Source organism: Dermochelys coriacea, chromosome 7, assembly GCF_009764565.3.
Source record: "Dermochelys coriacea isolate rDerCor1 chromosome 7, rDerCor1.pri.v4, whole genome shotgun sequence".
Classification (NCBI taxonomy): domain Eukaryota; kingdom Metazoa; phylum Chordata; order Testudines; family Dermochelyidae; genus Dermochelys; species Dermochelys coriacea.
In genome coordinates, this window is record NC_050074.1 from 17,066,953 (window position 1) to 17,083,357 (window position 16,405).

A 16,405-nucleotide genomic window follows, 5' to 3' on the forward strand; every position below is an offset into this window, starting at 1 on the left:
GGATGCGACTGAGCTGCCGTAGCAAGGCAGAGATGGAATATCAGTACAGCAGCACATTCCTGGCTCCACAGAATATGTTGTCCATTTTTCTCATTTGCAGGCTGTACTTTTCCTACTTGCATGTGCTTGACAGGTTCACCATAATAAATGGCTTCTTTGTGAAACTTTGCCTTTTCTCCATAATGCAGCTGTCCATCGAAACCTAAATTCCTACTTGTGAAGCCCAGATTATCCTCTAAAGCATGTACAATTCCTTCAGCCATCTTTACCAAGGAAGCTGAGTATTATGTTTTGAGGCAGAACGTGGGCAAAATATAACATCAGATATGAGGAAAAGACATGAGTTTAACATTTCAGATAAATAATCTTTGGGGCATTGAAAACAACTAAAGTCAACAGGTCTTGTTTTCCAGTTTAGTGTTAGACTATTGTGGTGATTAACATTTCAGCTGTTTTTGTGAAGACTCCATCACCATCTTTATCTATTTCCTAGTTCATTTCACACAGAAATCATGTGAAATTTCCAAATAGTTGTGCCAAGTGATAAGAAGTCTGTGGCATTGCTGCAATTTTCAGAGAAAAGCGGGGAAATGCCTGAAAGGTCTAGAAGGGGAAACAGGCAAGTATTTTCTGATTTTCTTGATTGTAAATTTGAAGCCCTGATCATAGATGTTAAAGATGAAATCACCGTGCTTATAAATAATCTTTTTTTTTTGGTGTGGGGAGAAGTAGGCAGGAGAGGGTATCTATGCATGCATTTTGATCTTCATTTGGTTTTAGAAAGTGACACTGTTCCTACATGGTTCCACATCTACTCTTGAGCTGCAGTTGGGGTGTGGGAGTACTCTGATGCCAGAATGTGAAAGTAGTTTAAAAGCTCCTGGGGAATTCAACCAGATCTTTCATGAGTCAAAAGTGATGGAGTTATGGGTATATATTATTTTTAGTGAATTCATGAGCTTCTGAAGGATGGTACTGGTCTACAGTACAGGAGACTAAAGCCCCTTATTTATCCATGTGGAAACTGTGCAATATTGGCAGTGGTGCTGCTTTACGACAATACTTCATACTTATTTTGATGAAACTACCCCTTGCGGTGAGAACATGGATCATTTTCCACTGCAATTCCACTGAAACTACTGACTAGCATGGCAGCTGGTATGGTGGTGTTTTTGTGAAGTAAATATTTGTCCACTTTGAACTAGACCAAGACCAGAGAGCGAGACTGACACGTACATGCTAGGTCACATTAGAAGCATCAGATGGTAATGACTTTCCACTACTATTTTATTATCCAGTGTTTATGACATTCACACTATAGTCTTCAGTACAGTTTGATTTAAATGACCGTAATCAAATGACCAATTAGATACAGAGCAGATATCATACACTTTGTCTAGTTTTTAAAGTTCTGACCAAAGAAACTCAGCACTTCTGCTACAGAAGGATCTGTCTATAGTATGACAGTAGAGTCTAAAGCTAGCTACTAAAAATCTGCCAGTAAAATAGATGTGCTCTTGGGTATGTGCCAGAAATTAATATTTACAAGAAACTGTCCACGTGGTTGTGAAAGTGACCAACATACAAATACAGTGATTCAGACACAGGCTCACTGGAAGTTCTATTGTAGCCTGCTTCTGTCACTGTTTTAACTTAAAGGTCCTCCTCCCTGCCATACCCTGCAAAGTTTAGTTAATGTTTTCAGTGCTCCATTTAATGAAGAGAGAAGAACATTTCTTTTCCTGTCTTCTCACTCTCTCTTCTACTTCTCTTTAAAGTAGCAACCACTTTCGAATCATTCTACTGTCCTCCTTCCTCCATCTGTTCTATTTTTTTTTCTATTAGTACTACTATTATCTTATTTGTCTGGAACTTTTCATGCCCTTTTCAAGCTATTTATGGATGATGCATGTAGTTTGATCCCTTAGGTCTCTGATTCAGTGTCAGACACCGCACTTTCTTCAGAGTGCTGCAGAAACAGGCAAATGTGCCAGGATGGTGAAGACACAGGTACGGTACAGCGTGCCCCGTGAGGTGCTGTGTGAGCCAAAAGCTAAGCCCTGAATAGTAGACACACAAGTGAAAGACGTTTTAAATGGTTCTAACCTCTGGACTGTTTCAGTGTAGAACTAATTGACCAAATAGAAACTGACAGAAGCAGACAGTACTAGGACTTCCAGTGAGCCTGTGTCTGAATCATTGTATTCATATATTGGTCACTTTTACAACCACGTGGACAGTGTCTTGTAAATATTAATTTCAGGCACATACACAGGAGTACATCTATTTTACTGACAGATTTTTCGTAGCCAGCTTTAGAACCAATGAGTATTGAGCCCAGATTTCCTCACAAACTACGGAAAATACATTAGAAGTGCTGATGACTGACTGTACTTTTATTGTTTTTCTTAAGAAAAAAATAGAATCTTTGAAAAGAGATTTAGGACATTACTTCGCATTCTCATCTAATTCATTTTGAATGAAAACTACTTCTCTTATATATTTTTTTGAACCAATTACAAGCTGGCATTTTTCCAAGGGTTAACAAATTACAAGTTAGCTGGAATTCAGCTTCGAACATGTTGTCTAACATTGGAGGCAGTGACTCAATATTAGTCATTATGAGATTTGTGAAATTCCTCTAAAGAGTATGCTTACAAAAATTGTCTGTTCGTGGTTTGGTTTGGTTTTTAATCATCATCATCACAGTTTCAGGAAATACCAACATTTATAAAAGAAGTATAACAAAGTAATATGGAACATTAAAAACACTATCTTTTTGAATGGGCAGTAAATTAAGAAAATGTAATTAATTACTGGAATTTTGGACATTTCCTCCCCATCCTTAATTGTTTTTTAAGGTCCTGATCCTGCAATAAGATATGTGTGGGCAGATCCTCTGTGCATTCCTAATACCCCAGGGAAGACAATGTAACTCTGCAGGGGCACAGATATCCACCCATATAGCATAGCAGGACTGGGGTCTCACAGTGTAAGAAACGACCTTTTATATGGTCTCATAAATATATATCCCAGTCAGTCAATATTTTGCTAATACTTTAGGGTGCTCTATACATCACATTCATTTCCCCTTCTCCCCCGGTAGCTGGACGTAAAGAGTGTCAGATAATGACCTGTGGGCATTGTAAATAAGTAATAGATACAGCTACTGAAGCTCATCTTTACTGAAGTCACTCTGAAGCAACAAAACTTTGATGTCTTAACTATTCCTAATGAAGATTCTAGATGAAACCCTGGCCCCATTGGAGTTTTGCCAGTGACTTCAATGGGGTCTGGATTTCACCCTATGTGTACTGAAATTGTCTTACCTATATCTTGGTATTCTCAATGGAAATATTTTGGTTAATACTTGCAGGTATTCCTTCCTTCAATTTTCCTCTTACCTCAAAGCTTGCAGCAAATTGTATAACATCACAGCCCTTAAAATACCCTTGAAAGTTTGCATTTTGTGCACCTGTTACCACAAGTAGTTAACTTTAAAAAATATAGATTATCTCTGTCTCTTTTTGAAGGCATTTTCCTATAAATGGGTAAACACCAAGGAAAAAACAAATGCGGGGGGTGGGGTGCGGGGCTGTTTGGCTTGTGGGAAAAGGTCTGTGGCCCCTTTAAAGGCTACATAGCCAGAAAATGACTTGCTACGGCAGCTTCAGAGCAGGTCAACACAGGGACACTGACCCATCCCCTCTCCCCAGGTGACTGGAAGAGAGGGGAGACTATTTAGGATCACTCTGGTACAGGAAAAGTTCATTTTTACCTGCACTGGGCAGAGCAGCAGGAACAGCAGCCTAGCAAACTTTGTTCTCTTGTAGTGCCACTTAGCAGCAGACCAGTGAGAAGGGGTAAGGTATGGGGGGGAAGAGCTCCCTGCAATGCAGTGATTGAAGCAGGTGGTTGGCAATGGAGGGGGAGGGAGTTTCATAGTCGGGGGAAGGAGCCTCCACCCCCTTCCAGCCCTGTGTGGCAGAAATGGGCAGTTTGTAGCAGAAAGGGAAGAGGAAGGCTTTTCAAACTCTTCATTGCAGGGCCGGAGCAGACAAGTGAGAACAGGTATTGTCCCTCTCTCCCCTCATTCCAACTGGCCATAGTAGGTATATTATGGCAGAGAAGAGGGAGTTCCAAACCCAGCTCAGTGGGGCTGGAGTGTGGCTCAAGGCACCATGGGAGATTGGGGTGGGGATCCTAGCTGGTGGACGCAGTTGGGCAGATCCCAAGGTGGTTTGTCTGTCTACCAAATACATTCCCCTCTACCGGGAAGCAGTGTGGCTCCTGGGGAGCAAACAATTTGAGTGGTGAACAAGCTGTGTTTGGGGGTGGGGGAGCCAATAGAGAATTGATTCAAGTCTTCCGGGCAGTTGCTGCAGAAACAATTTGAGCAGCAACTATACAAATTCAACAAACAAATTCAGGCTTACAAGGTATGTGGGTTGCCCAGAGCCAGGATGTTTGACGTTTGCAGGACAGGAGAGTGTGCATGGCTGGCAGGGATGAGGGCGACCAGCACCAGATGGAACTTGCAGGGGCAGGGTGTGAAAGTGAGTCCCTTCCGTCCATTGCTGCAATGGGTGTCTTTTGGAGTGACCTCACTGGGGTTCAGGGAACTTGCCCATTTTTCATCTCAGGGGACCTTAGTGTGGGAGGGGAGAGCGATAACTTACTCCTCCCCTCCTGGAGGGCAGGAGATACAGAACCTTGTGGGGTAGTGAAACTAGCAAAAAGACTATGTGGGGGTGGGGAGGGGGAATCCTAGTGTTGGGGTATTCACACTTTCTACAGAAGCTAACCTTCAGTTGTTGCAGCAGCTGGGAGTTTCCATGGATGGAGGGTCTGGTGTGCTGCTAATGGAAACCCAGCATGGACTCAAGTTTGGGAGACAGACAATAGTCAGGTAGTACAGATCCCTCGCCAGGGAGTGGGAGCCCTTAATGGGGGTGTGATTTATAAGTACCCTACAACTCACTGACTGATAGGGAATGTGAATTCATGGGATAGAATTGCTGATCCAGGGCAACTGTGGAGCCAGGACCCTGAGGGTATGTTTACACTGCAAATAAAAACCCACGGCTGACCTGTGCCAGCTGACTCGGGCTCATGGATTCAGACTAAGGGGCTGTTTAATTGCAGTGTAGATGTTTGGGGTCAGGATGGAGCCTGGGCTTTAGAACCCCGCGAGGTAGGAAGGTCCCAGAGCTGAGGCTGCAGCTCAATCCTGAACATCTACTCCACAGTTAACCAGCCCTGCAGCCTGCGTCAGCTGGCACAGGCTAATCAGGAGGTTTTAATTGCAGTGTAGACATAGCCAGAGGGCGCCCCAGTGGTCAGTCACAAATATGGTTATGCTGGGGTGGCTGACCCATGGGAGTTCACCTTTTCAGTACTACTAAACACAAATGCTGAGAGGTGACTATGTAGACATATTATCACTGTTGTGACATATCACTGTCACAGGAGGGGCTGAGAGAGAATAAGCCAGGGCAGAGAAGCAGGGCAATAAAATGCCCTGGTGGCTAAGGGTGGCTAGAACATGGGAAAATTGGGAAGCCACCTTATCTATGCAGGCATTATTGCAGAGGCTTACCCGGACAGAAGACCAGCATTGTTCAAATATATGGATATAAGCAAGTGAATATAACATATGTTTGGGAGCATGGCTTAGTTTAACCATGATGGACAGTTTTGATTGAGAGCAGCAACACAATCCAGGATCTGGTGGGATATGCATCAGATGTAGGGCCCTACCAAATTCATGGTCCATTTTGGTCAATTTCATGGTCAAAGGATTTTAAAAATCATAAATTTCACAGTTTCACATATTTAAATATGAAATTTCACACTGTTGTAACTATGAGGGTCCTGACCCAAAATGGTATTGTGGGGGGGAGGGGTCTCAACTATTGGGGAGTTATTGCCACTCTTACTTCTGCCCTGCTGGTGCTGTTTTCACAGCTGGGCTTCTGGCTAGCCACTGCCACTCTCCAGAAAGTCTTGCTGGTTGCAAATTAATCTTAACTAATTGTTGTAGTGTTAGAGACTACCTATGTTGGTTGCCAAATAAAATTGAATTTGGGTAACATAGTGTCTTTCTTCCTGGAGATATCCCTGTGAACTTTATGGTAATAAGTATGGTAAAAGCAGAGCCACTATGCATAGAAAAATATAACTCAGGTACTGTCTTAAACCTCAAAATGCATCAAAAGCCATTATTGGCATAAAATGTACAAGTGGTGCCAAGTTGTAAATGGCAATCACATTGAGCCTCTAACTGGCATTGGCTCAATACATCAAGTATCCAGCGAGAACTGAGCTTTCATAGTAGCAGAGAAATAAATAACTGAGGTTTTATCCCTTGTTATTCATTTGATGCTATTTTCCCTTTCTGACTAGGTGACAGGATATTTTAGGGTTTCAATATAGGAGTTCTCTGTCCTCTCTTTTCTTTCTACTATAGTTACACAGTTTTTTTTCTTGCTTTTGGATGGAAAAGTCTTTTATTTACCCATAGGGCCTCATGCAAAGCCCATTTAAGTCAATGGGAGTCTTTTTCATTGATTTCAATGGGTTATTTGTTCCTTCTAGAATCTAGATATCTGTGTAGCCTTGAGTATTACTTGAGTTTCAGCAGGATTATTTTCTCAACTGGTTTAGAAGTTAGTATATTTAAATCCTGAGGAGTTGCTGATACATTTGAGTGCTGTATATTATTGTCTTGTTCTTGTTTTTAGCCCCCCAACACCTTGTGTTGGTGGTGATAGAATGTAGTGCTTTGATCTTACACTAGATATTCTATTGTCTTTTCTGTTTGGTGTAAGCAAGAATAATTGTCTTAGTTCTTCCCTAGTGCCATAGATTGAAGAATTTCTGAATGTAATGTTTGATTGCAAAACTGCAGGTGTAAGATTTCTCTTGATGCTTTGTCTCATTTGTTATATTGTAGTGTGCTGTTACATTTTGGGCTGTCAGTTTCACTCTTGTGTAATAGTATGGGTTGGATTATACCATCAAATAATTTGAGCAAGGTTCTGATTGGAGGTTTTTAGGTATCTCAGGCACAGAAATCTGGTAGTGCTTTTCTTTAGTGCTTTTATAGCCCTCCTGGAACATCCTGATGCATTACTTGTTAGACATTTATTGTGTGGTTTATGATGTGGTCTAGTTCTATGCCTGTGAAGTAAAGGCTGACTTTGTTTTCAGGGTAGTTTTGCAAGATCATGATGTTGCTTTTCTCTACATTAGTGGTAGAACCATGAATGGGAAATTAATTAGTACTGCAGTTAGGTCAATGTGTACTCAGTTATACTGCTGCTGAGGATCCATCCCTGTTTAATCCACCTTTTTGTTTGAAAATATTTGTTTGCCTGTTCTCTGTTGTTATCCTAAAATTATTGGACTGGTATGCTAACTCAATTATGCCATATGTTTTGCCTCTGACTCCATTTTGTAGTATAGGGTACCTGTCAGAAGACAGGATATTGAGCTAAATGGACCATTGGTCTGACGCAGTGTGGCTGTTCTTATGTTCAGATTAAGTCAGCTTCTCAAACTGTTTTACTGAGAGAGAATGTTGGTCACTATGTCTGGATTATTTTTTCCTGTGGTATATTTATTGTCAGATGTTAAGCTATGTGCATGTGTTCCCTCTGCATGCTGCACTGGCTCTGGCTAGACAGCCCATACATCAGACTCTGATTGAACTGCCCAATAACTACAGATCCATTAGTAGCGAAGGCTTTCGGTCAGTTTATTGTCGATGAAGCACGGTATTAGTAACCTGTACTTGCTACAAGTACACTGTATACATGTATGCCTGTGACTATGGAGGCAGCTCCATCAATGGTAGGGTTTTCCACTGCCCCATAGGCTGGATGAAGGGTTAAAGCAAGGTATCCCAACATTTATAGACGGAGACAATCTGGGATAAACAACTTACGTATCACCGTATGTGTTTCATGATATATTTGTTACCTTCCCTTGTACTTTTCTCCTGATATTTCAGACAAGTTATCACTATTCGTCACTTCTGTCAAAACATTTTATCATGTACTAGTTTGGGGTGTTCTTGTGCTGGCATTCTGGAATGTGTTTAAGCAATGCTAGCAATACTAGTGCAGAGTTCGTGTACCAGACACTGACTTGCAGGCAAGCATCTGCTTTGGACAGGGCCTGACTCTTGTTCATAGCATAACTTTTGCTGACTTTGGTTCAGGCCTCAAGCCTTGAACCAGGCCCATATTCAAGCTCTCTGTTTCCACTACAGAAGGTAGAGTGTCACCTACTGGGCCACCTGTGACAATCAGGGTCCACACACCCCAAAGCAAGAACCCCGAAGAATAAGCATTTGTATCAACTGGTTGTATACCAAGGGATTTTATGAAAACTTGTAATGCTCTGAATTTGATGGTCTTTATTAGCTATGTATGCAGACTATGATTATGTGTCTGTGCATTTATGTATACAGAATACTGTGCTCGTGACCTGTATTACAATTCCAAGTACACCTCATAGCTGGGAGGGGATGCTTCCATGTCAGTTGTTTACATAAAACTAACTTCAAATACCCATCCATTGTCCAGCCAGGAAAAGACAATGGTCAACCATTAGAGTTAATGGGGAAATACTGAAACAACTTGAAACTGAAAAGAAAATCCTTGTCTTGGAAAACTAGGAGAGGGGGAATTTCCTCACCATGAATCCCAATAGTTTGAGAGAAAGGGGAAAAAACTGCAAATCCTTAGGCTATGTCTACACTGGCAAATGAACTAAAAAACTTTTGTCTTTTAGAGATGTTAAACACGCACACGCTGAAAGACAAAAGTTTTGCCAACAACAAGTGCTGATGTGAACAGCTCTTTGTCGGCAGGAGAGCTGACAAACTGCGGCTACGCGCCTTTTAGCGACACAGCTGTAGTGACCTGTTGCTAAAAGCTGCATAGTGTAGACGTAGCCTTAGAAGAGGTTTGAAGAGAAGGACATCCAGAAACTGAGAGGCAGGGACAGCCTCTAAGTGGGAAGCTGTCCATGAGAGGCTGGGCCCTCTCTGTATTTGGCAGTGCTTTGTAGCAGGATGCTTGTATCGCAGCAACTCCCACAGTGGCTTTCCCAACTCCAAATTGCTACCGATCAGTTGAGAATCAATCTGGCATGGCAGCTTTGGCACAGAAATCATCACTCACTTCTCCACCATGAGTGCAGTCCTCACTTTGGTGTTACTGTGCTGGAGGGCTGGGGCAAGAAGTTTCATGAATGTGGCCTTGTACATCCCAAACCTGCATAATGATGTGATCTCACCAGTCTGTGCTTGTTTCTCCAGTCCACAACAGGCACTCCATCATCTGCTACTGCTCCATGAATGGCCCTTTGTTGGCTCTGTCAGTACTGAAGGACCAGGTGCATTTTGTTTGTAATGGTCAGCACAATACTGAAGAGCAGTGCAGGATCCGTGCTTCTCACAGAGATGGTGCACATGTGTGTTCACTAGGCTTTTGAAAAAAGGCACAAAACATTATGGGCTGCAGATATTATGGGATGGAAAAAACTGAATCATGGGACATGGAAATAATGTTCCCAGTCACCTCTGTGCAACTCGTTTGCCTCCATGATGCTTTGCAAACACTTCAAAAAACACCCTGTGCCAGATGGTGGTGGGTTGCATGATGATATGTACCAACAGAGCACGGCTCTCTGCATCAATGCACACGCTGCTAGTGAGGACACACTAGTGAGCGCTGACACAAGGAGTGTAGTGTGGATATGCAAAAGAGATTTAATTATTGCAGCGGTTGTACAGCAATATAAATTATGTGGACTTAATTTTGTAGTGCAGCCTTGCCCTGAGTATGTTTCCCAGACCTGAAGAGGAGCTCTATGTAAGTTTGAAAGCTTGTTTCTCTTACCAGTAGAAGTTGGTCCAATAAAAGATATTACTTTACCCACCTTCTCTCTCTAATATCCTGGGAGCAAGACAGCCATAGCAACACTGCATAAAAGAAAGGGGCATTGTGAGAATAGTTAGAGGATATTTGACCTGAATTAAAAATTGCATGCATTTGTTCACAAGTTCATCCTGGCAATGTAATCCCTGTGTTTCATGGTGCTTGTAAATTTGAAGGTTGCAATTTGATTTAAAAAACCAAACAAAATAGCAATAAAACTGTACATTAGTTGTGACATTTCAAACCCCAAGGCTAAGTTACTGTATTAGTCTGATGATCCTTAACAGGATGAAACAATGATCTGTAACTGCTTACTTGTTTGTTTAATGTAAACACAAAATAGTAATGCTGGAAATAGGAATACTAAGAGTGGTGCTTAACTTCGTCAGTACCCAGAATACTTTTCCAGCTCACAGCAGTTTCATAGCAAGACTGTTTGAGCTCTGAGCACAAACTGGAAGTTTTGAATTTACTCTTCCATGCAATGAGTTCTATTCTGTATGATTTACAGAAACCTGAAAGAGCAAACCAATGGATAGAATGTCTATGTGATGCACATAGATGGGATGTAACAAGACAAGATAAAACAGGAGGGAAGAGAGGGGAATCAATGAAAAAACAATTTTACTTGTTTTGTATCCTTTCTTTTGTGTTTGTTTGTGTATGTTTTGTCATTTAATGGCCCCATCCATTGAAGTCAGTCAGGAGATTCCCATTGACTGAAATAGGAGCTGGATCAGGCCCAGGTCTACACTACGGCTTAAGTCAATCTAATTTATATTGTTCAGGGGTGTGAAAAAGCCTCCCACGCCCGAACGACGCAAGTTTCGCGCTGGCCATACTGGTGCTATATTGGCAAGAGACGCTTTCCTGCTGACATAGCTTTCGCTTCTCACCAAGGTGAAGTAACTATGTTGACGGGAAAGCACTCTCCTGTCAGCATAACACATCTTCACCAGATGCGCTACAGCGGTGCAGCTGCATTGGTGCACCTGCGCCGATGTAGTGCTGTAGTAGACTTGCCCTTACTCAGAGTCTTTTGGCAGGGATCTTGTACATGTTGGGGCACTATAAGCTAGATTTTCAAGTGTTTAGCATGCGCAATTGGGGTCAAATTTTGAAAGAGCTGTGCTCCCGCTGGGGCACTTGAATAAAGGCCCTATTTCCAGAGCGGCTTAACACTCAACATACTGGATTCTTTTAGAACTCTGGCCGCAAGTGTGGATGGTGAGACCTAGGCATGAGTAGACACATTCTCTGTCTGGGTTCAGGTGACTAATATTGGTTGTGGATTTTCTGCCGAAACTTTTTTTTTTTGGTTGGAAAATGCTGATGGGTCAAAACCAAAATGTTCTGTCAGGACAGGTTTCTCAAGTCCACGGTGGAATTTCTGGTCAAAGGCAGAGAGAAATTCACATCCCAGAATAGGCTCGTGATGTGGGAGAACAGGGTTCAAGACCCTGGTCTGAATTAGGCAGAGTAGAACTTGAACCTGGGTCTTTGATATGCCAGGTGAATGCCCTAACCCCTGGGCTAGGGGCTATTCTGAGATGGGATTTTTCTTTCACTGTGTTTTTTTACCCAACCCTCCCACCCCAAAATCACTCACAAACTGGACACATCTCCATTTCATCCCATTGCAGACCAGGAACACTTGAAATCTCAGTTTTGTGGGATGGGAAATCCAGTACATCATGCTATCTCTTTATCATCAGAATACTCAACAAATACCAACCATGGAAAATATCAGGTTTCTTACGAATTTTTCTTTTCTGACTCTGTCATAAGTACAGTGAGGTAATAAGCACAGTAGGAGAAAGTGTTACTTCCACATACACAATATTGCCTGCCCCAAGCATTTAAAACAATATTACATTTTGAGTTCTTTTTATTTGCTCTTCTCATTTTTGAGCCTGTAGGGTTTACTTCAGGCACATTTTCAAGCTTTTCTTGCAGTCACAAGAGCTATACACTTCTTAAAAAAATGAAAGCTGACATTCTCATATCATCACATGCATTCAGAAGCTTAAGAGAAGGCATACAAAGTCATGAGACTCATGATAAAACTGAAAGAATTGCCAACACTGCATGCATGTAAAGTAATTGCTATGCATAATCAATAAGCGTGGAAGGCTGAACGTAGCTCAGCCATGGAAGCCTTAATATCAGGGCTTCTGAACTCTTGGACAAACTTCCACTGCATTTTTTTGGTTTTTATTGAACCAGTCCCTCTGATAATAGAATAATGTTGTATGAAGGTTTCCTGAGGAAAACTGTTTTGCTCTTGCAGCCCAGAAAACTGCCTATGGCAAGATTTTTCTCTAGGTTTAATAATCAACCCTCACAAGTCTGACCTGAGAAACTTTTACTGTTTTCACATTAGGACATATAATTCAAGAGTCTGGTAATTGGACATGATTTATAGTTGCCTGGTAGAAGTTTTTCCCCTGTTCCCTGACTGATACCTGTGTGAAGTAGATGAACAGAAAATGTGTAATAACCTATTTTGGCCTATGTTTTCTTATGTAGATTGTGGACAATGGATGAGAAATACATAACAGTAAAATTATGTTCTCTGGAGGGCTGGAGATGTTAACTATAGAATTACAATTCCACTGATCTCACTCAAAAATTCCCAGCATATTTTCATTTATCTCTGTATTTCTCTGTCTCTTTATCAGTCTATATTTAATCCATACTTATTGCTTATAGAACAGGGATCGACAATCTTTAGCACGTGGCCCATCAGGGAAATCCGCTGGCAGGCCGGGATGGTTTGTTTACTTGCACCATCCGCAAGTTTGGCCGATCGCAGCTCCCACTGGCCGCGGTTCGTCGTTTCAGGCCAATAGGGGCTGCGGGAAGTGATGTGGGCCGAGGGATGTACTGGCTGCCGCTTCCCGCAGCCCCCATTGGCCTGGAACAGCAAACCATGGTCAGTGGAAGCTGCGATCAGCCAAACCTGCGGATGCTGCAGGTAAACAAACTGTCCCGGTCCACCAACGGATTTCCCTGATGGGCCACGTGCCAAAGGTTGCCGATCCCTGTTATAGAATGTAATAAATATCTCATAATTTACAATTATTTTACATGACTTGAGAACTTGCAATGTGTGGCAGAATCATCTACTTATAAAGCATAATTGATAATACAAGACATGAAACTGATGTCCATTCTTTCCTTTAGTCTCTCTCCGCTAGCTATGTAAATGTCTGCTGTATAGTCAAGAAAATATAAACCGTGAATTATTTTTAGGGTCTCAGTACTTTCAGTAAAAACACTTTCCCTATTTCAGCTTTCTGCTCATTTCCTTTTAGGGTTTGATACCTACTTTACCTCGCGCACCCTGGAGAACAACCGAAGAAATGTGTGGTTTGCAGAGTATTGGGAGGAGAACTTCAATTGCAAGTTAACGATTAGCGGATCAAAAAAGGAAGACACAGACCGTAAATGCACAGGTAATTTCATCCACTTCACCCTTCTTCTGTTGTATGTGGTCCATATAGGAATGTTTGCATAGCTGATGTATGGAAGCTTAGTTGGAGACAAATTGAAAAAAATAAATTGAATTTTAATAGGTTGTAGAGAAAACGGAACAGGAGCATAAGCCTTGCAGGAGAGGAGAAATAGATGGAGAGAGGCAAATATACATTCTTTCATTTTCTTTTTCTGCCTTTCCATCCAGAAATGATTGACATTTTCTATTGATTCTGTGGATTCAGAGGAATATATAGTGGCTGGTTGGGTTTGCATTTTGATTTTGTTTTGTTTGTTTGTTTTTTTTAAGAAAAATATCTTCATAAATATTGGTTTGTCATCTGGCCATGAAATATAAAATGTTTGGACATATACAGACTGTATGTTCCTGATTCAGAATGGTTTGAATAGCAATGTTACAATAAGTTCTGTATTTGAGCTCAGCTTTTGAGGAAATATACTGGTAGAAATTGTGATAATATGGTACCATGTATTCTAATTTTAGTTACCATAACACTGCTGTCAAGATTCTTATTTGAATAAGAAAGTTAAGAAGTGGTGTTCTTGCTTTGCCGCAGCAATACAGAAAGCCTCAACTTCATAGCCATCTTGCCTGTATTGCCCGGTGAGCCTATGGGGTCAGCTGTGACTGTCAGATTCATTGCCCTTTTCCTTTTTTTTTTATTATGTATCTCCCATTTTTGGTCTTGAAAAATTTAATGGGCATTTAAAGTGTAATGTTTTCTAGGAGGTTCTCTTCATGGTTAAAGTCTGGTTCAGGAGATTTCTTTTCATTAGAAAGATGCTAAGATGATTATAGGAATTTTATAACCTCCTTCCTCTTCTCCCATCTCTCACAAGTGCATATTGATCCAGCAGTTCTCCTCCACTGTGTTCTCCATCCTCAGTGGGATTGTTTAGGAGTTGTGTTTCCAGTCTTCCACTGAAATGAGTTTTGACACTCATTTTCAACAACTTCCTCAAACACACTGGAGAACCCTGGATCAGGGATTATGAGCTACCTTTCAAGTCCTGTGAGATCAGTTTCTTTATTTTTGAAAGTACGATGATAAATAATTCTGGAATGTGTTTGGAGACGCAAGTGATGGACTGTGGATTCATGGAGTGAAAAATTAAAGTCTTTGAGAGTGTCCTTTTGATTTAATATAACTGTAGCTTCTTTATTTTAAACTTAGGAGGACAAACCGTCCATCCTGTATGTAGTGATACAGTACATTGGACAATGGTATATCTTTCTAAAGGAAATGCATGAAAGAATGCCCATTCCTGGAATTACTCACACAGAGGCCTAATTAAGGTGTTGGGGAATGTTCTGTGGGGACAACCTCACACTGACAGGCTGATTACTTTATGCTGAGTTAGACTGCGGTTCCACGTACCATTAAGAGTGATGCAAAATCAGATGAATCTATTGATTTGAATACTGCACTTGCAAAAACAGTCCCAAATTTCCTAAAATTTTCCCCAGTTTCACACATATATCCTTCAGAGAGAGACAAGAGGTTTTCCAGCTCTATGATGTGTGTCAAGCTGGGCCACAAACTATCCCTGAAGTTATACATAGATATATTACACATTTTTTGCAAACCCTTTCCTTTAGCTCTTTGTTTGATAGGCTAAGCAGAGTATCACGTGTTGGTTTCGATACATATGTAAGCACTGATTGACAGAATGGATCACCCATTCACCTTAGTCATTTCTATGCTAGAGTTTCCTTGGAGTGGCCATTAAGATCTTCCTTTTCAATTTTGACAGCTGTGGTTAATGATGGACATTTGGCTTGATACAAGGATCTCAGAATTTGGTCCATGGGAAATTAATGCATACGGGGCTTCTCTTGGGCCAAATACTACTTTTACTTTCATTTGGCAGATCTTGTCCATGATCTTCTACTTTGTGTCCCATATGCTGGTGGAACTCCTACACGTAGAAAGAAAGCAAATGCCAGAGTTGGTCTGAAAAGAAAATGTTGGCATAAAAGTCAGTGAAATGCTGAGTTTCTCATCCAATGGTTGAATTTGGCCACAAATTAAGAAATTATCGTGAAGGTAATTTATTAAAATGATTTGCCAGCACATCAGCATTGAGACTCTTAAAGTCACATTGGAGTAATATTATCCTGTGTTGTTCTTTTCAAAAGCTTCATTCACAACACATTGTGAATGAGTGAGATGTTAGACTGCTGACAATGAGCTTCCAAGAGGAAGGAAGGTCCAATGGTTAGAATATGAGCCTGGATTTGGGAGAGCAGGGTTCAATTCTCTGCTCTGCCACAGGCATCCTGTGTGACCTTGGGGAAATCACTTAGTCTCTCTGTGTTCCCGTAAAAGGAGGATAATAGCACTTCTATATCTCACAGGGGTGTTGCACAAACAAATACATTAAACATTGTGAAGGGAGATAGGGGCCATGTAAGTACTATTGATAGTTCTAGGGCTAAATCCAACTAACTTTACTCATGCGAGCAATCCAACACTTCTAGAAGAAAACTTCATACAGGGTTAAAAACCTATAGGCTTCTATAAAATTACTGTTCTAAAATCCTAGAAAATTGTAGTTGGCTATTGGTACCTTTTTTCTGTAGGTTTTTTTGACCCATCCTATAACAAGGAATATAATGCTTTATTGATTTCTAGAGGATCCTTAACAAAATAGAGAAGTTACCATTTTCTATTAAACTCTATGAAGTTTTTCCATAAGAGCACTGATTACAGAAGGACTGTTCACGTAGCTAAGGTGAACAGGAGTCTGTCCTATGCTAGTAATATAATCTTGGCTTTCTAGAGGCAGTGTTCAGAAAATGATTACTCTGTGTTGCTGCTGACCTGCAGAGCTCCATAGGCCTCTTGGGTTTCATTGCTGTGGAAGCTATTCACAGTTCACATTAGGCATTCCAAGCTGCCTCTGATTTCATCTCTGAGCTTGTAGCACTACTTGGTTTCATTGCCATATGATGA

At 41.2% G+C, this 16,405-nt stretch overlaps 1 protein-coding gene across 6 annotated transcripts in view; it reads left to right on the forward strand.

The window, feature by feature from the left end:
- Nucleotides 1-16,405, forward strand: part of GRM7 (glutamate metabotropic receptor 7) — a 587,975-nt gene that overhangs the window by 357,288 nt on the left and 214,282 nt on the right. For all 6 annotated transcript variants that reach the window (XM_043518831.1, XM_038410758.2, XM_038410752.2 and 3 more), the window contains exon 5: nucleotides 13,268-13,408. In XM_043518831.1, coding sequence (XP_043374766.1) covers nucleotides 13,268-13,408 — 141 coding nt within the window. The remainder of the gene's footprint in view (nucleotides 1-13,267; nucleotides 13,409-16,405) is intronic.